At 44.8% G+C, this 23,353-nt stretch overlaps 1 protein-coding gene across 3 annotated transcripts in view; it reads left to right on the top strand.

Moving 5' to 3' along the window:
* Trit1 (tRNA isopentenyltransferase 1) overlaps positions 1–23,353 on the top strand; it is a 46,852-nt gene that overhangs the window by 12,407 nt on the left and 11,092 nt on the right. For all 3 annotated transcript variants that reach the window (XR_007595250.1, XM_050161345.1, XM_050161344.1), the window contains exons 2-3: positions 17,599–17,741; positions 22,949–23,045. Coding sequence is in view for 2 of the 3 variants with exons in the window: in XM_050161345.1 (XP_050017302.1) it covers positions 17,599–17,741; positions 22,949–23,045 (240 nt within the window). In the remaining variant the exon portion in view is untranslated. The remainder of the gene's footprint in view (positions 1–17,598; positions 17,742–22,948; positions 23,046–23,353) is intronic.

Genomic DNA, 23,353 nt, shown 5'->3' with positions numbered 1-23,353 from the left:
TGTATACACTGTATACATGATAAATTTTTAAAAAAGCCATTCTAGTGCTTGTGAAAGTGGTATCTAACTTCAGTTTTCTTGTATAGTTCCCTAATGATTCTCGATGGTTTTGTTGACCTTTTCCCCCCAGGCTTAGGGATGGAACCCATGCTAGGTTAGCACTGAACTACAAACACCAGCCCTGCCCCCAAACTCTGAAAAAGTTGCTAACTTTTCCTGTCCAGTACAGGGGAGACTCGTGATCTCATATAGGCCAGGCAAGTGCTGTGCCATGGGGCTGTAGCCCCTCGCTTGTTTGTTTGCTTATTATTTATTTTTCTTTTTTGTAACTTTTTTTTTTTTTTTTTTTTTTTTTTTTTTTTTTTTTTTTGATTTTTTGCGACAGTGTTTGCTCTTGATTAGATCCAGTGTTTCTATATGCATTATAAGCATTGTTTAACTAACTGTTTAGCCCAGACTAGTCTCAGAGTTGTAGGTACCTTCCTGTGTCAGTCTGCTAGTGCTGTAGTTAGCACGGATTTATTTATTATGTACAATATTCTGTCTGTGTGTACGTCTGCAGGCCAGAAGAGGGCACCAGACCTCATTCCAGATGGTTGTGAGCCACCATGTGGTTGCCGGGAATTGAACTCAGGACCTTTGGAAGAGCAGGCAATGCTCTTAACCACTGAGCCATCTCTCCAGCCCCCTGGCTGCTTACTTTTAATTTGGTTGTTTGTCTTTTGTAGTTGATCTGCATGTATTGCATTATATTTCTTTCAAGAAAGTTTGTGTCTCCTTGCCACTGCCCTCTGCTAACCCTGTATTATCTCTTTTGTTTTTGTCAGTCTGGTAAACAGTAGCCTGCTTGCCTTCCCCTCGTCCTCCTTTTTCTAGTGGCAGCAGTTGCCTTTTCAAGGGTATATGGATTGGCCATCTGTATTTTTCTGCTTTTGGATTTTCTGTTCTTAGTCGCTGTATTCTTTATAATGGTTTTCATTTGTATGTTTGTTGATTTGCAAGACTTTTCTGGGTGTAATACTTGGTATTTTGTTGGTGGTGATGGTGGTAGTGGTTGTGTGTGTGTGTTGTTTTTGTTTTTTGAGATAGAGTCTTTTGCAGCTTAGGCAAGCCTCAAACTGACAATGTAGCCATGTTTGAACTCCTTATTCCTCCCAACTCCACTTCCCCAGAGTTGGTGTAGAGGAAAAGGTCCTGGCCTACTTCCTGGTGAAAAAAAACTTGCGAAACCCCACCAGTCCTTGAACATGAAATCCCACCAATTCCCATCCTGGAAATCTCCAACCTGGAAAACTGCTCGCCCAAAAGATCCCAAGAAGCTCCTGCTGCTTCTTGCTGGAGCAGAGGCAGCCACCCTCCTGTGATTTTCCCTCCTAATAAATCTCTTGTGTGAGGTTTGTTTTGCTTTAAGACTGGGGAATTCCCTGGCTCTCAACTGCCAGGATACCTTTTCACTGCAGAGCTGTAACACTTCCACTGAGGGAGATTCTCCCTCAGAGCTGTAACACTTAGAGCTGGGACTATAGCTTTGTGCCGATATACCTGGTTGGTATTGTCTTGTGTATTAGTTTTTTAGTCATTTGCCCCACCCCCATTTTTAGTCATACAAACATAATTTGCATATTATTGTAGGTTAATTCTTTTAAAAACAATTCACATCTGAAGTTTATGCTTCTCTAAAGTGGTGGAGTTTACAGGCGACTCATATTTGTAGTCCCAACATTTTGGAGGCTTCCACAGGAGGATCTATTTGAATTTGAACCAGTCTGTACTACACTTAAAAAAAAAAAAAGGCTGGAGCTACCATACCTGTTTTCCTCCCTTACCTTGGGGTTTGTCTTAGTCAATGTTCTATTGCTATGAAGAGACACCATGACCACAGCAACTCTTAGAAAGGAAAGCATTTGGTTGAGGGTTGCTTACAGTGTAGAGGTTCAGTCCACTGTCGTGGTGGGAAGCAGGACAGCACCCAGGGCAGAGTGGGTGCTAGAGAAGGAGCTGAGAGTTCTGCAACAGACTCCTCAAGCACCAGGAAGACAGGGAGGGAAGGAAGGGAAGCAAACAGACTTAGACAGAAAGGTAGAGACACTGGGTCTGACTTGAGGATTTGAAACCCCCAAGGCTCCCCCCACCCTCCCTACTGCCTCCAACAAAGCCACACCTCCTAATCCCTGTCAAGTAGTGCCACTCCCTAATGGCCAAGCTTTCAAATATATGAGCCTTTGGGGCTTGTTCCTATTCAGACCACCCCAGGGCTCCCTACGTTGTTGTAGACCATTGCAGATGACCATGAAGCCCTTCTTTGTCAACGCTTTTTCCTGTCCCTGTCTTTTCCCCTCTCCTCTCTCTGCCTGCCGCTTTCTTTCATTTCTTTCTTTTGTTTGCATGTGTTTGTGTGGCAGTGTCTATGTGTGTTCATGTATGTGGGGTGTTTGGAAGTCCAAAGTTGATGTCGGGTCTCTTCATTCCTCTCCTCTTTACTTACTGAACTAGGGTCCTCTGCTGAACCTGGAGTGTGCCAGTTGTGGCTACTCTAGCTAACCAGCTTGCTCAGGATGCTGTCTTTGCCGCACACTTCTGCACTTTATGTGAGTTCTGGAAATCCAAACTCTGGTCCTCGCGCTTGTGTGCTGTATTCACAGAGCCTATTCCCCACCCTCCTCTTTCCTTATTTACATCTTGTAGCCTTTGCTGCACGTTAGGGTCACTGCAGGTCACTGGGGAGTATCAAAAGCTATTGGTTAATGCCTAGCAACTGTTGATGGCAAACTTCAAAAGCCAGTATCCTTTCCTAATCTACAGTTTGTTGTTACTCTGAGGTCTTCCTTTTACCTGGTAGACACATTTGTTTCCCTGGAAAGCTGGGTTTTACTCTTTTAGCCCAGATAGATAGATAGATAGATAGATAGATAGATAGATAGATAGATAGATAGATAGATAGATAGATATAACTTTGGATAAGTCATGACTCTTTGGGTCTCAGCTTTCTCTTTGGGTATGTTAGTCTTAGTGTTTAAAGCCCCTTTTGTTATTGGAGCTGTTAGGGCCCTAATACTTGAGTTTAGCCTCTTGTCTTTTGTTTGTTTTTGAGATAGTCTTACTATGAAGCCTGAAACACTCAATGTAGACCAGGCTGACTTTGAATTTAACAGAGATCCTTCTGCCTCTGCTTCCCTAGTACTGGGATTAGAGTGTCTGCCACCACTGCCTGATGCCTGGCACCCATCTTTAATAGGCCAGTTAAACAGACAAACACAGTGAACAGCAGGGCTAGCAGATTTATGCAATGTGGCCACAATGGGAAGAGGAACAGATAAAGAATGGGATCCAGTGACCCCCCCCCCATTCTAGTCAAGGTGTGCTGCTGCTGCCTTGTCACCAGCTCGTCTCCAGACTTGCCTGCAGGCGATCCAGCACGGTGTTGGAACTCTGATATGTCTTCCTAGGAATGCAGTTCCTCATCTTTGGTACTAGGGTTCAGCCAAGTTCCTCATCTGGTGATACTAGCGTTCAGCCTTTTCCTTCTCCCAGCACAGGATTCCTGGGGAAATTCCAGTTCCTTGGGGATCAGTATTTGAATAGTCTGATAGCCAAAAGAAGGGCACTGGGGTCTGTTTGGAATAGCCTCATTCCTGGGCCATTGATTTGCTGCCCAGCCCGAGGACCACACGGCAGGAGGAGAAACCACCTTCTGCACTTGTCCTGCCTCCCAACACTTTTAGGCCAGTTACACTTTTAGCTCTAGTAAATTGTGGTTCTTTTCTTTCAAGTATTTGCCAGGGGGCTCACCTCCAAGAGCCAAGGAAAATCATGTTTAATCACCAGTAATTAAATATATTAAATATAATGCCATGCAGTTAATGTAGTACTTACCGTCTGCTGGCACTGTTCTAAACACTACATATATTAGCTAATTATCAGACTACTCAGTGAAGAATGTAATGTGTTCATTAGCCTCACTTTACCGATGAGGAAACTTAAGGCAGCATAAAAATTAGATGCTTAACCTGCCAGTTGAAGGCTCCAGATGGGTAAGCTGCCTGAATTTAAAGCTAACAGCCTGCTCCTTTATACTGTATACACAGCTGCCTTCTCTAACTCAGACACACACTTCCAGGTAGTTCAGTTGCTCAGATATCACTGAATACAGCGTCAGAAGTAGGTCACCAGACCTGGCCTGAGCATCTCTGTCTGCATACGAATCGTTTAGCATGACTGCAGCTGCATTTTTAAAGAAGATTTATTTTAATTATGTGTATGCATGAATGTATGTACTGGCATCTGAGTGCAGGTGCGCATGAAGGCCAGAGAGGGTGTTGGATCCTGCGGATCTGGAGTTACAGGTAGTTGGGAGCCGTTTATTATAGATGCTGGGAACTGAATTTGGATCCTCTGCTAGAGCAGTGCTTGCTCTTAACGACTGAGCAAGCCCTTCAGCTGAATTTTGCTAAATAAAGCTAAAAGGCCTAATTGCCATGATTCTGTAGCACACTCATTCTTTGTAACCAAGAGAAGCTGCAAATTTGGGACTGGAGAGATGACTCAGTGGTTAAGATCACTGGCTGCTCTTCCAGAGGATCTGTGTTCAGTTCCCAGCACCCACGTGGTGGCTCACAGCTGACTCTGACACCTTCATACCAATGCACATAAAATAAGGTAAATTATTAAAAAAGAGAGAAGTTGTAAATTTAGAAAGGTAACCTTTGAAGAAAGTGAAGTTAGCGGGGTGAGACCAGCCCTTTCGCTGTTGAGCATCTGCTTAGTTGAATTTGATAAAAGGAAACTCAGTTTCTAGGTGGACGTGCTACTCTATAATCCCAGTATTGGTGACTTCCATAGAGGATAGCCACCAGCTGGAGGATGGATGGCCTGACCCACGGAGAGAGTACCAGGTCAGTCAAGGCTGTATAGTGAGACTCTAGCTTATAAAACAAAACACATTTTCTAGTGCCAGTATTCTGGAAAAGAGTTTTTCATCCTTTTCTGCTTATGTTCAACCCCCACCCCAGCCCATCCCCTGAAACTTGTTTTTTTTTTTTTTTTTTTTTTTTTTTTTTTTTTTTTTTTTTTTTTTTTTTTTTTTTTTTATATTTTGGTTTTTTGAGACAGGGTTTCTCTGTGGTTTTGGAGCCTGTCCTGGAACTAGCTCTTGTAGACCAGGCTGGTCTCGAACTCACAGAGATCCGCCTGCCTCTCTGCCTCCCAAGTGCTGGGATTAAAGGCGTGAGCCACCACCGCCCGGCCCCCCTGAAACTTGGACTGTTGAAGTGGTTAGATACAAGAAACACTAGGCTCCCGGGGAGAGAGTGGCCTGGCCAAAGCACAAGCTGATTTGTGTAGATTGGGTATTACAGCAACATGGCTGCAAAAGCAGTGTTGTAACCTGGGGCTACGGGATATATTGTGATTTCTTCACAGAAAGACGGAAGCAGGGAGATGAAACTTCTGAAGTCGTATATAGTAAGTTCTGTGATGGTGGAAAATGAGGGTTCTGTGGGAGCAGAGAGGGGAGGTGGGGAGGCCCTGAGGATAGCTCAGCTCTCACAGGGACATGGTTTGAAGGAGTTTGGGGCTGGATGGAGTCTGATTCTCTTTATAGAAAAGTATAATGTGGACCTCTGTTGGAGAGATTATACTTTGAAGATCAAAATCAGTGAGGTAGCTAATAGAATAATGTAGCGCAATCGTGTAGATCAGTTTGTTATGATGGTGGTAAGTGTTCAGATTTTTATTGCATTTAATTTTTGTGTGTTTATATATATGTATGAGTGTGTGGGTATGCTTGTGCCATGGTGTGCATGTGGAGGTCAGAGGATGCCTGACTAGAAGTCTTTTTTTCTCCTTTTATCTTGTTGGTTCCAGGATTCAAAGACAAGTTGTCAGGCTTGGTGGCAAACATCTCTTCTCACCAAGCCATCTCACTGCCCTGTTGGTCGTTTTTTAAAATTAGCATGAGTTGGGTATGGTAGCACATGACTTTAATCCCCGCACTTAGAAGGCAGAGGCAGATGAATCTCTGTAAGTTTGAGGCCAGCCTGGTCTGCATAGAATTGTCCAGGACAGCCAGGACTACACAGTGAGACCCTGTCTCAAAAAATAAATAAATAGCTGGGCAGTGGTGGCACTCGCCTTTAATCCCAGCAGGCAGAGGCAGGCCATCTCTATGAGTTCAAGGCTAGCCTGGTCTGCAAACTGAGTTCCAGAACAGCTAGGACTGTTACACAGAGAAACCGAGCCTCAAAAAATAACATACAAACAAATAATTTAAAAACCCGTATGAGGTTTTTAAAATTTGAGGTAGATAGGGAATGTGAGAGAAATAGAGGTACCAGGAACCCTTTAAGGATTTTGATTTGTTGCCTAGGTGGTTTACTCAGACACAGGAGGAGATAAGTAGCTCATTTTGCGGCATGTCAGATTTTAGGTACCTGTTTGGGGGTGAGGATGGTGACGCATGACGACTGCCTCTAAAGGAAGGCTGTGCTCCAAGTGCTTTTGTTTATGTGAATCATTTCATTGCGATAGGAACTCTTGGAGGTTAGGGTTAAGATTACCCTACTCTGTATGTGGAGAGTCTGGAGCACAATGGTTAAATAACGGGGCTCGTCTAGTGAGTGGAGAAGCCTGAGCCTTGCCATCCATTCCGAGCCCTATGCTGTTGAGCCCTTCCTTGCACTGCAGGCAACTTTCACTGGGATGGAAATGTCCAGTTCCGTGGACAGGCCTGGCACAAGGAAGACCTACACTGCAGATACAGGCTTGGGAATTGTCAGCACAAAAACAGTTGTAGAAGCCATGGTATCCAGAGAGTTTGTGGATAGGCTGGCACATGCCATAAAGACTGCGCTTGACGGTAGTGTTCCCGTGGTAGGCATTGCTAATAGATCACTGGTCAGTAAAGGAGACTGAGGAAGGGCTTGTGAGGTGAGAAGAAAACCTGGAGAGAGTGGTGCTGTGGGAACCCAGAGGAGCACTCAGCAGTAGTATATTGCTGCTTTTCCAGAACTTGTTTTGGAAGTTGAGTGAGCAGTGTTGCTTTGGGCAGGCAGGTTCCTTGTGACTTCAATGACATTCACGGAGCACTTGAAGGTGGGGCCAGTGCGGAAAGAAGGGTGGTGGTGGTTGTATTGGTCTGTAAACCGAGATCGTGGTTTTCTAGGTAGGAAAGAATGTGGTTGGAGGACCGCAGGATCTAATGTGGGGAGGGAGGGAAATGAAGTCATAACAGGCCAATGACTTGGAAGTAAAGAGCCCACTTAGGGAGCAGCCTCTCCTCTTACTGTAGATGCTACACTATGGTGTCCTAAGCCAGCCAGCTCAGTCGGAACTCCAGAGTGCCTAGGGCCAGGGCATTGCTGGTACCACAGTCATGGGTGCACCCTGCAGGATGGCAGCCTTAGGGGATTGGAGCTTTAAATGGATCCCTCAAGATCTGGGAAGAGATTCTCAGGTGGATTTACTTGACAGGATCTCCCTTTCAGGGCCTGTTGACATTGGGACAGGTAATGCTTGATGGAGGGGCCAAAGGACTCTTCTTAAATATTTATTTATTTATTATGCATACAACACTCTGTCCGTGGTGCAGGCCAGAGGAGGGCACCAGACCTCACCACAGATGGTTGTGAGCCACCATGTGGTCGCCAGGAACCGAACCCAGGACCTCCAGAAGAGCAGGCAATGCTCCCAACCTCTGAGCCATCTCTCCAGCCCCCCAAAGGACTCTTCTGTTTATCATGATTTATTTATCTTTTCTGGTCCACAGTCCTAAAATTTTGATAGCTGCTGTGTTTGCAGGCAACCACCAAGTGTCCCCTGGCTTCCAGTTGACAGTTACTACTTCCTAGTTCATCTGGCTTCCTTCACTTCTGTTATAGTATCTCCACCCTTGTTAACATCTTTGGGTATTCCAGCTCTGCTGATTTAGAGAGGTCAATTTTCTTAAGCTTCCTGGCCTTTTCCTGGAAAAATTTCACTCTGGAAATAAACCATCAAACAGGCAAGACAGAAATGTATTCCCCTATAAAGTTCAGTTCAGTGTTAAATGTTTGATTTTGTTGTTTTGTTTAGTTTCCTTAACAGGGTTTCTCTGTGTTGCCCTGGCTGTCCTCGAACTCACTCTACAGACAAGGCTGGCCTTGAACTCACAGAGTTCCACTTGCCCCTGCCTCCTGCATGCTGGGATTAAAAAGGTGTGACAGTACTGCCTGGCTTAATGTTCAGTGGTTTTCACGTGGTATTTAGGGACTACTACATTGCACAAACTTTAATATCTCAAGAACTGTAAAACCTGTCAATTAATTATGTGTGTATGCTTGCATACACACATACCTCGGGCAGGTGCCTGTGATGCTCACATCGTGCGTGACTAGTCGTAGGCACAGATCTTTTCCATCACTCTCTGCCTTTTCCTTTCTCGTCTGAGTCTCTCCCTGAACCCGGTCCTTTCTTGGCTAGGCTGGAAACTAGTGAGCTGCAGGGATCCTGTTGTTGCCCTGGTTAGAGCAGGATTCCCACGGTTGCAGAGCAAGTGCTCTAGCTGTGGAGCCACCTCTCCAGCCCTAAACATTTTATTTATTTTTGAAGCACATTACTCTTTAGCCCAGGTTGTCCTAGACTTCACTGTGTAGTCCAGGCTAGTCTTGAGCTCACAGCAGTCCTCATGCCTTAGCCTCCCAAGATTTTTTTTTTTAAATTAAGTTAATTTTAGTGTATGCCTAGGCTGGCTTTCAACTCAAGATCTCTCTACCTCTATTTCCTAAGTACTAGGATTGTAGGTGTGCACCATTGTAACCAGCTTTAATCAGTGCTTATGCTGCTTGCTCTGTTGTTACAGGTTTTTTTATCTGTCTCTTGCAAGCATGACTAATTTGGCCGCAATGAGAACAGAAACTCTTTTTTTTTTTTTTTGGTAGGGAGCATTAGGCATTTTGGGCAAGCATTGGACCACTAACTACATTCTCTCAAATTTGCTTTCCTTCCTTCCTTCCTTCCTTCCTTCCTTCCTTCCTTCCTTCCTTCCTTCCTTCCTTCCTTCCCTCCCTCCCTCCCTCCCTCCCTCCCAGTTTTATTTTGATGTGGAGTCTTAAGTTGTTAAGGTTGATCTTGGACGTGTAGTCATCCTGCCTCAGCCTCCCAGATGTAGTTGGGATCAGAGCAGGTTCCACCATGCCCAGCAGGAACTCTTAACCTTGTTTGCATACCCAGCATCTGACAGAATACCCGATGGTAATGGGCTCTTAGTAAATGTGTGCTGGGACAAGGCAGGTTAGATGAATGACTGACTTAAACCTCTAATTTTAATTGTTTTTAAAACATTTTTAAACCTTTATTTAGTGTGCACCCATGCATGTTTGTGTGTACCACAAATTATGTAGGTGACGGGACAACCCACAGCAGCCAGTTCTGTCCTTCCTTCACGTGGGTCCTAGTGACTGAACTCAGGTCATCAGGCAACAAGCACTTACCTGCTGAACCATCTCTTCCTTAAACTAAATTCTGAGAACATTGCAGCCATCACAAAGAAACCAGTACTGTCATAACTGGCATGTCCCACCACTCTCAGTTATGTAGTGCTGGGAGTAACTCACGACCGCTCTGCCAGCCCATGTCCCTCAGCCACTTCTGTGTGCTCCTGTCACAGGTTCCCTTGGGAACAGGGGAATGGAGCCGAGTGACTGGCTGTCTTTGAAAGATTTCTTTTTAGCTATTTCAGCTTCCAGACTAACTGTTCTAAGAAGCACCCTGAAGCTAATTGGAACTGTATATGAGAGTGTATGCGAGGCATTCAGCCACAGGTCTAATGCGACCTGGTAAAAGAATGTCCTAAACATGAAAAATAAATAAATGATAAAATTCTAAGCATGACTGTGGCATTTGAGATACGGATGTCACTTAAACCTGGGCCCCAAAATAGCACTTTACAAAATGATTTTTCCTAGGTTTTGTTTCTATTTTTCTCTCTCTGCGGTACCAAGGGTTGAACCTAGGATGTGCTAGACAAGTGCTTGCTCCCCATTGAGCCGTGTATGCCTTCAGCTCCCTTTAGGTGTGCTTAAATATCTTTAATGCAAATGAGTAGATGCTTATTCTTGGGATTTTACTGTTTATTCATTTATTTTTACAGGAATGCCTGTTTTGCCTGCATGGCTGTCTGCATATAACATGAGTGCAGTGCCCACAGAGGCCAGGAGAGGGTGTCAGATTCCCCTGGTTCAGGAATTACAGGCAGTTTTGAGGCACCTGAGTGAGTGCTGGGACTTGAACTCAGGACTTTTGCAAGAACATCATGTGCTTGAGCCTGGAGAGATGGCCCAGCGGTTAAGACCACTGGCTGCTCTTCAGAGGTCCTGAGTTCAATTCCCAGCACCTACATGGTGGCTCATGACCATCTACAACGGGATCTGATGCCCTCTTCTGACAAGCAGGTGTACATGCTGCAGAGTACTCAGACATAAAATTAAATAAAGAAGAAGAAGAAAAAAAAAAGAACATCATGTACTCCTAACCACCAAGCCGGCCATCCAACCCCCTGTTTTTACTTAGCTTTGCAAGCTGATTTTAACAGACAAAAAATAAACTAGGTGGTAATGGTGCATACATTTAATCCCAGCACTCGGGAGGCAGAGGCAGGTGGATCTCTGTGAGTTCAAGGTGTTAGCCTCAGCTACAAGGTGAATTTGAGTTTAACCTGCGCTGCATGAGGTCCTGTCTCCAACAATAAAAAGTAAAAGTAATAAATTCAGAATAAGTATACATAGCTCTGTATATTTAATCTGCATTTTACATGGATACACGTACACATGCCATGGCTTGCATATGGAGGCTAGAGGACAACTTGCACGATTTACCAGTGGATTCTCGGGGCCAAACTCAATGTCAAGTATGGTGGCAAGTGATCACAAGTTTGCTTTCGTCTGCTGCAGTTGCAGTTGCCCTGTGTGAATAGAATCATGTTCATGGGGCCTCAGAAGCTTGTGCCCTTTTAGGGCTGGTGTGTGTCGCTCATCAGTCGCTTGTCTTCAAGGCTTGTCTTTGTTTTAACACAAATCACAGTTCCTTCTTCTTTTTTTTTTTTTTTTTTTTTTTTGGTTTTTCGAGACAGGGTTTCTCTGTGGTTTTGGAGCCTGTCCTGGAACTAGCTCTGTAAACCAGGCTGGTCTCGAACTCACAGAGATCCTCCTACCTCTGCCTCTTAAAGGCGTGTGCCACCATCGCCCTGCTTACAGTTCCTTCTTTTTAAGGCTGTATAATATCCCATCTTAGGATGTATAATATACTCCATTGTGTGTTTCCACTCATCTGTTCGTGGGTATTTGGTGTCACTTCTGCTTTTTGGCTTTGGAGAATAATGCTATTATAAACATGGTGACATAAATATGTGTTCAGTGCCCTGCTTTCATTATTTTGGATATAAACCCAAAGGAAATTTGCTATGTCATGTAATAGTTCTATTATTTTTTGAGGAACTTCCACATTATTATCCTAGCTTTACCATTTAAAAAAGTTTTTTTGTTTGTTTGTTTTTTCGAGACAGGGTTTCTTTGTAGCTTTAGAGCCGGTCCTGGAACTCACTCTTGTAGATCAGTCTGGCCTCGAACTCACAGAGCTCTGCCTGCCTCTGCCTCTGCCTCATGAGTGCTGGGGTTAAAGGCGTGCACCACCACTGCCCCGCTTAAAAATGATTTTAAAGATTTTTTTTTAAATGTGTCTGTCTGTCTGCATGTGTGTGTGTGTACCATGTGTGTGTCTAGTGCCAGAGGAAGTCAGAGGAAGGCATTGGATCCCCTGGAACCGTAACCACAGTAACAGTTATGGGCTGCTCTGTGGTCTTGAGAATTGGAGCCAGATCGTTTACAAGAGCAACAAGTGCCTTAACTGCAGGGCGATCTCTCCAGCCCCTGACTCTTACCACGTTTGTTTTTTCATAGTCTATATCGGTCTATCAGGTTTTACTTGTAGAGGCTGATGGACTTTAATCAAAGCTACGAAAAACGTGGTTTAGCAAGTATAACAGGGCCAGAGAGAAGGACTCATGGGAACAGACACTTTGTTCAGACTCTTTATTGAGACCTGAAGGAGCCCTTCAGTGGAGGACAGAGGGTATTTGAGGCAGGAGCTACCTGGGGTGAGTAGAGAGACAGCAAAGCTGAACTGAAAACCTGAGGTCCGGGCAGTGGGGCTTGCCTTACCTCCACTCCCCTGCTTCTGTACTCAGGCCGCAAATTGAACTCTAGCACCACGAACTCAGAAAACTTGTGTTGCTAGTCCCCCAGAGCAGAGAGAGGAAGAACTGTTAGACCTCAGAGATAAACCATTGGCAGGCCACAGCTGCCCCTGCAGCTGTCTTGGTTGGCTCTGGCATGGTCTGGGGTTGCCTGTGGGTTGTCTGTCAGCCTGTGCAGGATGAGGTCATAAATCAGAGAACTCTGATCTCTCCATGAGTCACATGTGCCCTTCATGCTCGTCACTTTGATACAGCGATGCCAAGGAAAGTAGGCTAGAGCATGGGCACTCAGCTTCATGGTGGCCTTGCAGGCAGTGGGCTGGGAGCCTGTTGTATGTCCCTGGTGGCAACTCAGCTTCTTCTGTATGGGGATCATAAAGCTCAGATAGCCAAGCTCCTGCCATCTCATCTTGGCTTTCAGGGCCAGGTCAGAGAACCATAGGACCCTTTGGTCGTTATTTTTTCTTCCCTTCTCCTCTTCCTCCTTATTTTATTTAATTTTTGAGACAGGGTCTCATAATGTAGTCTTGGCTGGCCTGGACCTCATGCATAGACCAGGCTGCGTTTAAAGTCATATGTTACCACACCTGGCTCATTTTTCTGTTCTGAGGCAGGAGCTTGCTCTGTAGGGCTGGCCTAAACCTGTGGTTTTTTTTCCTTCCACTTCTTGAGTGCTAAGATTATAGTTGTGAACTACATGCCTGACCTCAGATGTCTTACAACTCATCATAAGAGATTTTTTTCCATGCAGACTTTTAAGGGGAAAGACTCCATGTTTTGTTACCAATATTTTCTTCGACTTGGCAGACAGATGGCATCAAGAAGGACAAGGCAGGTGTTTGAGAGACAAGCTGTCTTGCAGCTGTCTGATCTTGTGGTTGGTGCTGACAAACTCCTAGCTACCACTGTCATTGCCTAGGAATTTGGGGCTGCTGCTGTACTGGCTATGAGGGACGCTCACAGAAGTGACCCTTGTGGCCAGGTCTGGACTGTGGCAGAGCCCAGAGACTGGGCGATGCCTTGGATGTGAAGGCCTTTGGGGCCTGGTAGGTGCAGGCAGAGTCCTTGCAGTAGTAGGAGAGGATGCTTTCCAGGGTCTTGCGCATGCTGTCTTCAGTCTGAAGGGGAATCTGGGTATGGAGCAGAGAAAGGCCATGTTAGTCTCAGCCTTCCTTATTGCTGAGGTGTAGAAGAGCCGCAGGGAGAAATCGACTGTCACCTCCAGCGAATGACAGCGGAGTCTCTGCAGAGGGCGTGGCTGAGAAATGGGAGGAGAATCCACAGGGAAGTTTATAGCTGGTTAGGTATGGTGGGTGAAGGTTTAGCTGGTGGGTTCATCAGTAGTACAGCTGTTATTTTGCTGGTTTAGTTGGTTGTCAAATTGGTTGTTGTCCAGATGACAGATTCCATGATGTGGTCAAGAGGAGACCCCTGATATGCTCCCTTTGCTCTCCTCTAGCACACACTGGGTGAAACTGGCCTTGAGCCGACTCTGTAGCCAGCAGGAGCTGTTGTGCGGTAGGGAAGGGTCTGTAAGGTCAGCTTAGAGGCCTGGTGATTTCAGTGACGTCAGCCAGGAACTGCAGAGCCAGCCCAGAGCCTGAGAGCTTTGCCCTGTTCTGGGGTGTATATACCGTTTAAATTTCTAAGTGTCCCAAAAGTTCCAGTTTCTTTACATCCTTCTTAGCATTTGCTTTTCTGTACTGTTTTTTCTTCTTTTCTTTCCCTCTTTCTCTTTTGGTAATTTTGTTGTTGTTGTTGTTGTTGTTATTGTTGTGTTTCAAGATACGGTTTCTCGGGCAATGGTAGCTCACGCCTTTAATCCCAGCAGAGGCGGGCGGATCTCTGTGAGTTCGAGCCCAGCCTGGTCTACAGAGCTAGTTCCAGGACAGGCACCAAAGCTACAGAGAAACCCTGTCTCGAAAAACCAAAAAAAAAAAAAAGAGATAGGGTTTCTCTGTGTAATAGCCCTGGCTGTTCTGGAACTCAATTTGTAGTTCAGGCTGGCGCCGAACTCACAGAGATCACTTGCTGCTTCTCTTTCCTAAGTGTTGGGTTTAAAGGCGTGCGCCACTACCCAACCCTATTTTTAATTGTTTCTTGTGGTGCTAAGACTCTAATTTAGGAAGCCTTTCCTTTGCTAGGCACGTGCCCTGATGCTTTAAACAAGCAAACAAACAAATAAGCTGGGCATGGTGCACAGACCTGAAATCCCAGCACACGGAGGGCAGAGCCAGCCTGGTCTACAGAGCAAGATCCAGACCAGCCAGAGCTGCTCGGTGAAACCTTGACTGGGATTTAACTAATACGAGATGAGGTTTAAGCTGGACTAAAACTATCTTGTTTCAAATATATTTAGTTTGTTGTTGGCTTTGTTATTTTTTTTTGAGACAAGATTTCTCTGTGTGTAGCCTTGGCTGTCCTGGAACTCACAGCTTTGTAGACCAGGCTGACCTCGAATTCAGAGTTCTACCTTGAGTTTCTGACCCTCCTGCCTCCACCTCCAGAGTGCAGAGATTACAACAAGCATAGGCCACCATGTGTTTCTCCCCCACACTGCAGTGTGCGGTTGACTGAACCCGGAACTTTGTGTGTGTTAGGCAAGCACAGCATTTCCAGCTCTATTTTAGATTTGCTCTTTTAGTGTGGGGGTTGGCGTACAGGCCATGGCTTTCATGTGGAGGTCAGAGATGGAAGATGGGGATCAAATTCAGGGTCTTATCAGGCTTGGTGGCAAGTGCCTTTACCCACTCACTGAGCTGTCCTGTTCTCCTACCTCTACCCTCCAGTGTAAGACTGTTCCCTAGTATACGTATGTGTGTATGCACATACGTGCGCGTGCACACACACACACATTTAGACACACACAGAGAGAGACTTTGACAGAGACAGAGATACACAGAGATACAGACACAGAAACACAGAGATGGAGACCAAAAGTAGTAGGTTAAATTCCCGTGTCTGTCACCTAGCTTTAGTTCGGGCAGCTTGGCCGGTGTTGCCGGTCTGCCCTTCCCTCATTCCTGCACGTGCATTTTCAGTTGCATAGAGTCACACAGTGATGTGTAGGTCAACCTCCAGCAACTAGGTATAGAACACTACAATATGGTTAAATCACCAGTGACGCTGTAGCAGACCTAGTCTGTAGTCGTGTATTCTGTGATCGTCACTAAGAAGCCTCGTGACTCAGACTTTAAGTGACGTGTATCATTTTGTGCGTCCGAGTTTTGTTGCTTTGAGATAGGAGCTCTCCCCGCAGTGCAGACTGGCCTTGAATTTATAATCCTTGTACCTCAGCCTCTCCAGTGCTGGGATTACAAGTGAGTGCCACCACCTTCATTCAAATCATATTTTATGTCCTGTCCTGATTAATCTGATGCTGTAGTAGACAAAGGATTAACAAATCGCTTAAAGATGACAATTTTTTTATTTTTATTTTTGGCGGGCAGTGGTGGCACACGCCTTTAATCCCAGCACTCACTTGGGAGGCAGAGGCAGGTGGATCTCTATAAGTTCGAGGCCAGCCTGGTCAACAAGAGCTAGTTCCAGGACAGCTAGGACTGCTAACAGGGAAACCCTGTCTCGACACCCACCCCCCCCCTGCAAAAAATTACTTTTTTATAAGTTATGGATTTTTAATTATAGTTTTTAACTCTATGACTACAAGTTAAACTGTGATTTCACTTTTCCTGATATTTCTGGCTTTTGTAAATACTTTGAACTGCATGGTAGGCAGTTCTGTTTCTAGTAACACAGGCCTACTGGGGCTCCTTTGGCTGAAGTTATGCTTACGTGTTTGCTTTTCTATTTTTTTTTTTTGTTTCTTTTTGTTTTTTTTTTCTCGAGACAGGGTTTCTCTGTGTAGCCCTGGCTGACCTAGAACTCTTCCCACAGACTAGGCTGACCTTGAACTCAGTGCTCTGCCCTCCTCTCCTCCACAGTGCTGGGATAAAGGTGTGCTCTACCACATCTGGCTGCACTTACTTTTTCAAACTTGCCATCTTAAGGGCCTCTAGAACAGTGGTTCTCAACCTGTGGGTCATGACCCCTGAGGTTATCAAACGGCCCTTTCACAGGCCACCTAAGACCATCTGCATACCAGATATTTACATTATGGTTCCTAACAGTGGCAAAGTTACAGCTATGAATTAGCAGCACAGATAATTCTATGGTGGGGTCCCCACGTTAGGGGGTGCAGCGTTAGGAAAGGTGAGAAGCTGCTCTAGAAGATACTCCTCAAGGCAGGTCGGCCATGTGAGGGTCCGATAGGAAGTGTGGACGGGGAGCGGATGACACAGATGGAGTGAGTGTGTGTCACCCCTCACAGTGCTTAGTGAGCACCGGGTGAAAACGAAGTGCATTCAATGTGGGTGAAGCCATGTTAGCCTCACAGCCCTCCGAGTTCGTGTTATCTCCACTGCACTTAGGAGCGGTTGAGGTTCAGAGAAGTTAGTGCCTGTGTGCTCCGAGAACAAAAACTGGTAAGTGGCAGAGCCAGGATTGATCTGAGGCAGCGGGGTGCCAGGGCTCCCTGGTACCCATAGCACTGTCCTAGCTGCTTGACACTCCGGTAAGTAAAGGGAAGTGCGAGACAAACCAACCGCCTTTAGCATCCCGTGCACTCCGCGGAGCTTGCTGTTTGTTGGTTCAGCGCTCCCTGTAGGATCAGTGATGACAGGGAGAACATTTCAGCCCAAACATCCCTGGTCTCAGACTAGTATTCTCAAATCGGGTCTCCACCAGAGACTTTGCGTTCAGACAAAGAACACGTGACGTTTTAGTTGAACTGGCAGGTGAAGATGAAGAGCTTGCACGTGGGCTGCCGCCCGTCGTGTTTCAATGTGCGTGCTGCCCTGAGCACTCATTGAGCACAAGGCCACGGGGAGAATGCGCGTGTTTTATGTGTCTGCATAGACTGGCCACTTCTTCATAAGATGGAACCTATCTTATATGAATCCTAAAAGCGTTTTAGAGCCCCTCAAATCCAAGAACTACTGAGCCTTTTGGAATAGAGTTATGAACAATGCAAAACTTTCCCTTTTCTGGAGACCTGTGATAAGTAGAATAAATAAGGAAGCTGTTCGATTTTAGATGCTTCGGAGTGGCGTTCCTTCTCCTGGCATGGATTTACATACTTCCTTAATCTTTAAGCCAGGCTAACAACTACAGTGTGACAAGCAAGCTAGCGCTCTGTTTTATTCTTTCTATGACTTAGCTTTTGTACCCCTGGCCTGGTTCCCAGACACAAGCTAGACCTGTTGCTTGGGGTCAGCCAAGGATTTGGCTGAAGGGAGAACTAGACAGTCACTTCTACTCATCAAGTGTGTATTTTGTGGAGGGCGATGACTTTCTCACATTCGCTTTCTTTCTCCTAGGTCTATGAAGGGCTAGACATCATCACCAATAAGGTCTCTGCCCAGGAGCAGAAGATGTGCCAGCACCACATGATCAGCTTTGTGGATCCCCTTGTGACCAGCTACACCGTGGTGGATTTCAGGAACAGAGCAACTGCCTTGATATCCTTAAGGAGCTAGAAGGCCCAGGCTGGGTGGGCTTCTAGTGGTGCGTTCTACGTGAGAGCATCCACTCCCAGAGGCAGCTTCCCTCAGGTCTCATTAGCAATGCTGACTCAGGCTCCACTCCAGATCTGCTAAGTTAGAGTTTGCACTATCACACAAGGGCTGTATGGTTCTTTCTTTTAAAGTTTATTTTTACTATTGCATGTGTGTGCATGCGTGTGCCATGTCTATGTGTGGCAGTCAGGGTACAACCTTCAGGAGTCATGTCTCTCCTTTATCTTGTTGAGGCAAGGTCTCTGTTGTGTCTGCTACCCTGTGTATTCCAGGCTGTCTGACCTGTGATGAGCTTTCAAGTGATTCTCCCGTTTCTGTCTTCTATTTTTAAGTGTGCATGTGGGGATTATGGTTGTGTGCACCACGTCCGGTTTTTTATGTGGTCTCCAGGACTGAACTCAGGCATCAGGCTTGCTGGACAAGTGCTTTTAGCCAGTGGGCCATTTCACCAGCCTACACCTGATTCCTAAGGATATTTGGAAAAAACATTTTATGACAGAGATTAGAAATATAAAGTCTGTTCTAACTCTAAACTTACCTCTTTGGGCCATTTGTTTTTATTGGGTAAAGAGCTTGCTCGCACCACTGAGCCTCAGTTTCCTGCCTTCTCAATGGAGAGACAAAGTTATAGATCTGTACTGGCAGTGAAGTCGCTGAAAACCTGAAAGGGCTTGTTGGGTGGGAATGACAGTCCTGATAAGAGTGAGAAAAGGAACTTGGGGATGGGGTTTACATCTATCATTTTAGCTCTAGGGAAAGCTGAGGCAGGAGGATTGTGCATTCAGTGCCAGCTTGGGATACATGGAGAGACAATCTCAAAAGCATAAAGACAAAATAAAAAATGAGTGATGTAAGAGGCCTGCTTTGTATTTTAAAATTCAGATTATCTTTATTATCTGAACTGCCAGCTATTAAAACAAACATTGAAAAGTTATGATAACCACTGGGGGATATAGCCAGTTGTCAGAGCACTTGACCAGTATGAATGAATGAAGTCCTAAATTCAATCCCCCATAATAGGGGGGGGGGTCTTAAACTCCCCATTGAGGGGACATTGGCAATAACAATTATAAAATTATAAATTATAACAATTATAAAATACTGGGTGAATTTGTAACACGAGCCGCTGATAGCGCAGCAGGTAAAAGCACTTGCCATGTAAATCTTATGACCCAAGATGGGTCATCAGATCCCAGAGTAGAAAAGGAGAAAACTGATTCCCAAAAGCGCACCACACAGCAGACATGCCTAAACATAGACACACACACACACGAAACAAAACCCGTAACAGAATAGGAGATATAGTGTGGATTGAATTCAGTGTATGCATTTATCTTACACATTTCAGAATGGTAAAGAATGAATGGTGTTAGCACCAGGGGAGGCAGAGGCCGGCGAATCTTTCTGAGTTTGGGGTCAGCCTGGTCTACATAGAAAAACCTTGTCTCGAAAGAAAAGAATGAATGGAATTATAATTATTCTTAGCATGGTTGTTTTGGAAGAAAGTAAAATTAGGTCTTTTCATATGAGTTGTATTTCATAAAACATTAAAAATTTCAGATGAATTTTGGGGTCAAATATATGTACACATCTGTATATTATGAAACTTGGAACAAATAGAACATACAAGGTATGAAGTAGTTATTTTTTAACTTTTGATTCTAAAGTATGGTTAGGCTTTCCCTCTTTTTTTTTTTTTTTTTTTTTTTTTTTTTTTTCAGGACAGGTTTCTCTGTGGCTTTGGAGCCTGTCCTGGCACTAGCTCTGTAGACCAGGCTGGGCTCAGAGGAAAGCAAGAGGACCAGAAGTTCAAGGTCATGGAAGCATAGGGAATTTTAGGCAAATCTGTGCTAGGAAGCTTGTCTCAAAACATAAAATAAGAAGACTTGTGAACCAGAACGCCTAGGCATATGCTCTAGGGACACTCTTGTCAGATGGTTTTTCTTAGACGTGCATCTCAGTTCTGCACTTAGTAGCAATAATCACCCAAATTCTCACTCCTAGAAGAATGTACAAAGTTTGATTTGCTCATAGAAGTTGTTTTTTGTTGTTGTTGTTGTTGTTGTTGTTGTTGTTGTTTTGTCTTTTGTCTTTTTGTTTGTTTGCTTTTATTTATTTTGCTTTTTGGGTGGAGGCTGATTATTTCTTTCAAGACAGTTTCTCTGTGTAGTCCTGGCTGTCCTGGAACTCACTCTGTAGAGCAGGCTGGCCTCAAACTCATAGAGATCCACCTATCTGCCTCCCAAGTGCTGGAATTAAAGGCATAGACCTCCACTACCTGGCATAGAAGTTCTTTGTAATAGTAAAAAATGAATAAATTGTAGCCACATGTATCAGTCAATATGGAAGAATTTTATAAACAATATAAACGTTGGAAATTATAGGCTACATGTCTGTTTTGCCACTGTTGTTATTATAAAAGTTAAAAAGCAAAACTATGCTTGGTGTGGTGGTGCACACCTGTAATCCCAGCACCTAGGATTGGAAGGTCAGGCCACTGACTATACAGCAATTTGAAACCAGCTTTGGACAAACAGAACACATAAACTTGGGGGAACAAGTGACTAGTGTTCTTAATACATGAGGGACTCTTGCGAATATGGAAATACTTCCAGGGCCTTGTCTGTAATTCATAGGAGCAAGTACAGATATGGTGATAAACATGGAAAAGGTTTGCCCTCCTTGCTGTAGGCATGCAAATGTAGGCAGGCAATGAGGTAATGTTTTTGCCTTTCAAATAGACAGATTAAAATGCAGATAATAGAGGTCTGGAGAGATAGCTCAGCCGTTAAGAGAACTGACTGCTCTTCCAGAGGACCCGGGTTAAATTCCTAGCACCTACTTGGCAGCTCACAACTGTCTATAACTTCAGTTCCAGGGGATCTGACACCCTTACACATATATACACACAGTGCACATAAAATAAAAAAATTGCAGATAATAATTTCAGGTCTATCTACTTTGCAGAGCTGTTCTGTCAGATGAGATAGTATATACGAAAGTCTTTTGGAGATTAACATCTATCACCAAATATGAAGTCTTACTATAAGATAACTGGATTGTTCATGAGTGTTTAATGCCTTCTAAGGACGGAAGCAGCAGAGGATGACATCATCAGACCAGCGCTAGGTTAGATTTGTGAAGTTTGACTAAGCGCATAACATCACAATGTCAAACTGAAAGTTCTTAACAAGCTCCAGAATCCCAGCACTCAAGAATCCAGTGCAGGAAGATGGGGAGCTCAAAGCTAGCCCATACATAGGTCAGCAGGCTTGGTGGCAAGCACCATTACCCGCTCAGCCGTCTCGCTAGCCCCTGTCTGTTTTTGAGGTAAGGTCTATGTAGCCCTGGCTGGTCCTGTCCTTACTCTGCAGCACAGGCTGGCCTTGAACTTAGGGAGTTCTCCTGCCTCAGCCTCTTGAGTGCTGGGATTATAGGTCTGGGGCCTGGTGTCAGTGTGCTCACTGGTCCTTTGTTGGTAGAATCTTCCCACCTATTCTACCAGTCAGAAGGATTCTGGTGGAAACACTTACCTAGTTCTGCAGGTTGTCTGGGAGGAAGGAGCGAGGAAATGATCGACTGCATGCCGGCAGCCATCTTTCTTTTTAAACAAACAACGTCCTAGTTAAAGCAAGTAATTATCTGCTCAGCAGATTCTAAAGAGAATCCCAAGAAAACTCTAGAACAATGGTGGTTGCAGTCAGTTGAGGACTCGCTAGTTTTCAGGCGTTACGTAGATGCTTGCTGCACAGTTACGGTTAATGTCCCTGAGCACTCTGGGGCTTTTACAGGTGAGGAAGCTGAAGCTCAGATAGGTTGAGTAATTCACACGAGAAATTGAAATCTGGTGAGGTCTTGGTGGCTGAACTCACTTTGGCTCAGTAATGATAGAATCTGACTGAGAACTGCGGTGTGGGGAACCAGCCTGTGCTTTGTTTTAACAGGCCAAGTCCCACACTAGGTGTCACTCACCTTAGTGAGCAGCCTTGCCTTGGGCTTGTTAAACTTATTTAGAAGACCAACAAAACAAGAGTTTTAGCAGCAAGGCCTAGACATTTGTAGAACTAGATACCATTGTGTATTTATGCCTGGTGTTCTTTTTCTTTTTTTCTTGTTTCTGTTTTTAAGTTTTAAAAAAGATTTACTTTATTTTATGTGTATAGATGCTTTGCCTACATGTGTGTTTGTGCACCAAGGGCATGCCTGGTGCTAGTGAAGGACAGATGAGGAGGGCGTTGGATCCCCTAGAACTGGAGTTATAGCTGGTTGTGAGCTGCCATGTGTGTATTAGAAACATCAAGCACTCTGAACCACTGAGCTATTTTTCCAGCCTCCCCTTTTTTGTTTGTTTGTTTGGTTTTGTGGTTGTTGTTACTTTTGAGACAAGGACTCATATCCCAGGCTGACCTTGAACTTCTGATCCTCCTGTCTCTTAGGGCTAGGATTACAGGTGTGTGCTACCACGTCTAGTTTATGTGGTGCTGGTAATTAAACCATGGGCTTCTGCACGTTAAGCAATCACGCTTACAGCTGAACTACATCCTCAGATGCTGCGTCTGGTTTATGCAAGTCCCTGCATACCTAGCTGAAAATCATTCCATAAAGTTCAGGAAACATTGAAGTCAGTGCCTCTTCCTTTTGTTTCCTCCCTTTTAACCCCAACTCTCCAGACAAATGTGATTTCTTGTTCTGTTTTTTAAATATTAACCATTTTATGTGTTGTATGGCTGCTTTGCTTGCAGAAGTCTGTGTACCACATGTGTGACTGGTGCCTGAGGAGGTCAGAAGAAGACGCTGGGTTCCCGGGGGCTGGAGTTGCAGATGGTTGGGAGCCACACACGGGTGATGGGATTAAGCCCAGTCCTCTGGAAGAGGAGCTGGTGCTCTTAACTGCTGAGCTGTCTCTCCAGCCTCTCTGCCTGCCTCTCTCTCCCTCCCTTTCTTGTTTTCCTTTTTTGATGTGTGTGTGGTGTGTGTGTGCTTGTTAGTGTGAGTATGTGCACATGTGTGTACATGTGTTCATAAGCATCCATGGGTAGAGGCCCGAGGTGTGATCCACACGCTGGCCTTTGTGATTTCTTGCTAATACTCTTCTTCCCACGTAAGTCAGGATTCTCTTATTGATATTAAATAATTTTCTTAATGTTTACATTGAAGATATTTTTGCTCGAGACAAAATTCCTATTGTTGTGGGAGGAACCAATTATTACATTGAGTCTCTGCTCTGGAAAGTTCTTGTGAATACCAAGGTAAGTTTAATTCACGAGTAACTCACTAAAGGAATGGTTCCCATTTTTCTCGTGCCAAATAATTTTAGTGGGAGGAAGGCTGACTCTTACCTGTTTCTTAGAGTCAGCAGCTGTAATTTTCCTACTTAATATTCTGAACAGATGCCACCTCCGTACGTGAGTGCACTCCTCCAAGCCGGCCCGAGGGGAGTGCTTGTGTGTGGGAAAAGGGTTCTGCTTGGATTAATTAGCATCCCGGTGTAAGTTAGCACTACATCAGTCTGACTCAGCATTTCCTGGCTGCCAGCACAGTGTGTCAGAGATGTCCA

Source organism: Alexandromys fortis, unplaced genomic scaffold (genome assembly GCF_014885135.2).
Source record: "Alexandromys fortis isolate MF-2015 unplaced genomic scaffold, M_Fortis_MF-2015_v1.1 scaffold_122, whole genome shotgun sequence".
Taxonomy (NCBI): Eukaryota; Metazoa; Chordata; class Mammalia; order Rodentia; family Cricetidae; genus Alexandromys; species Alexandromys fortis.
This window is presented reverse-complemented; position numbering and strand designations above follow the sequence as displayed.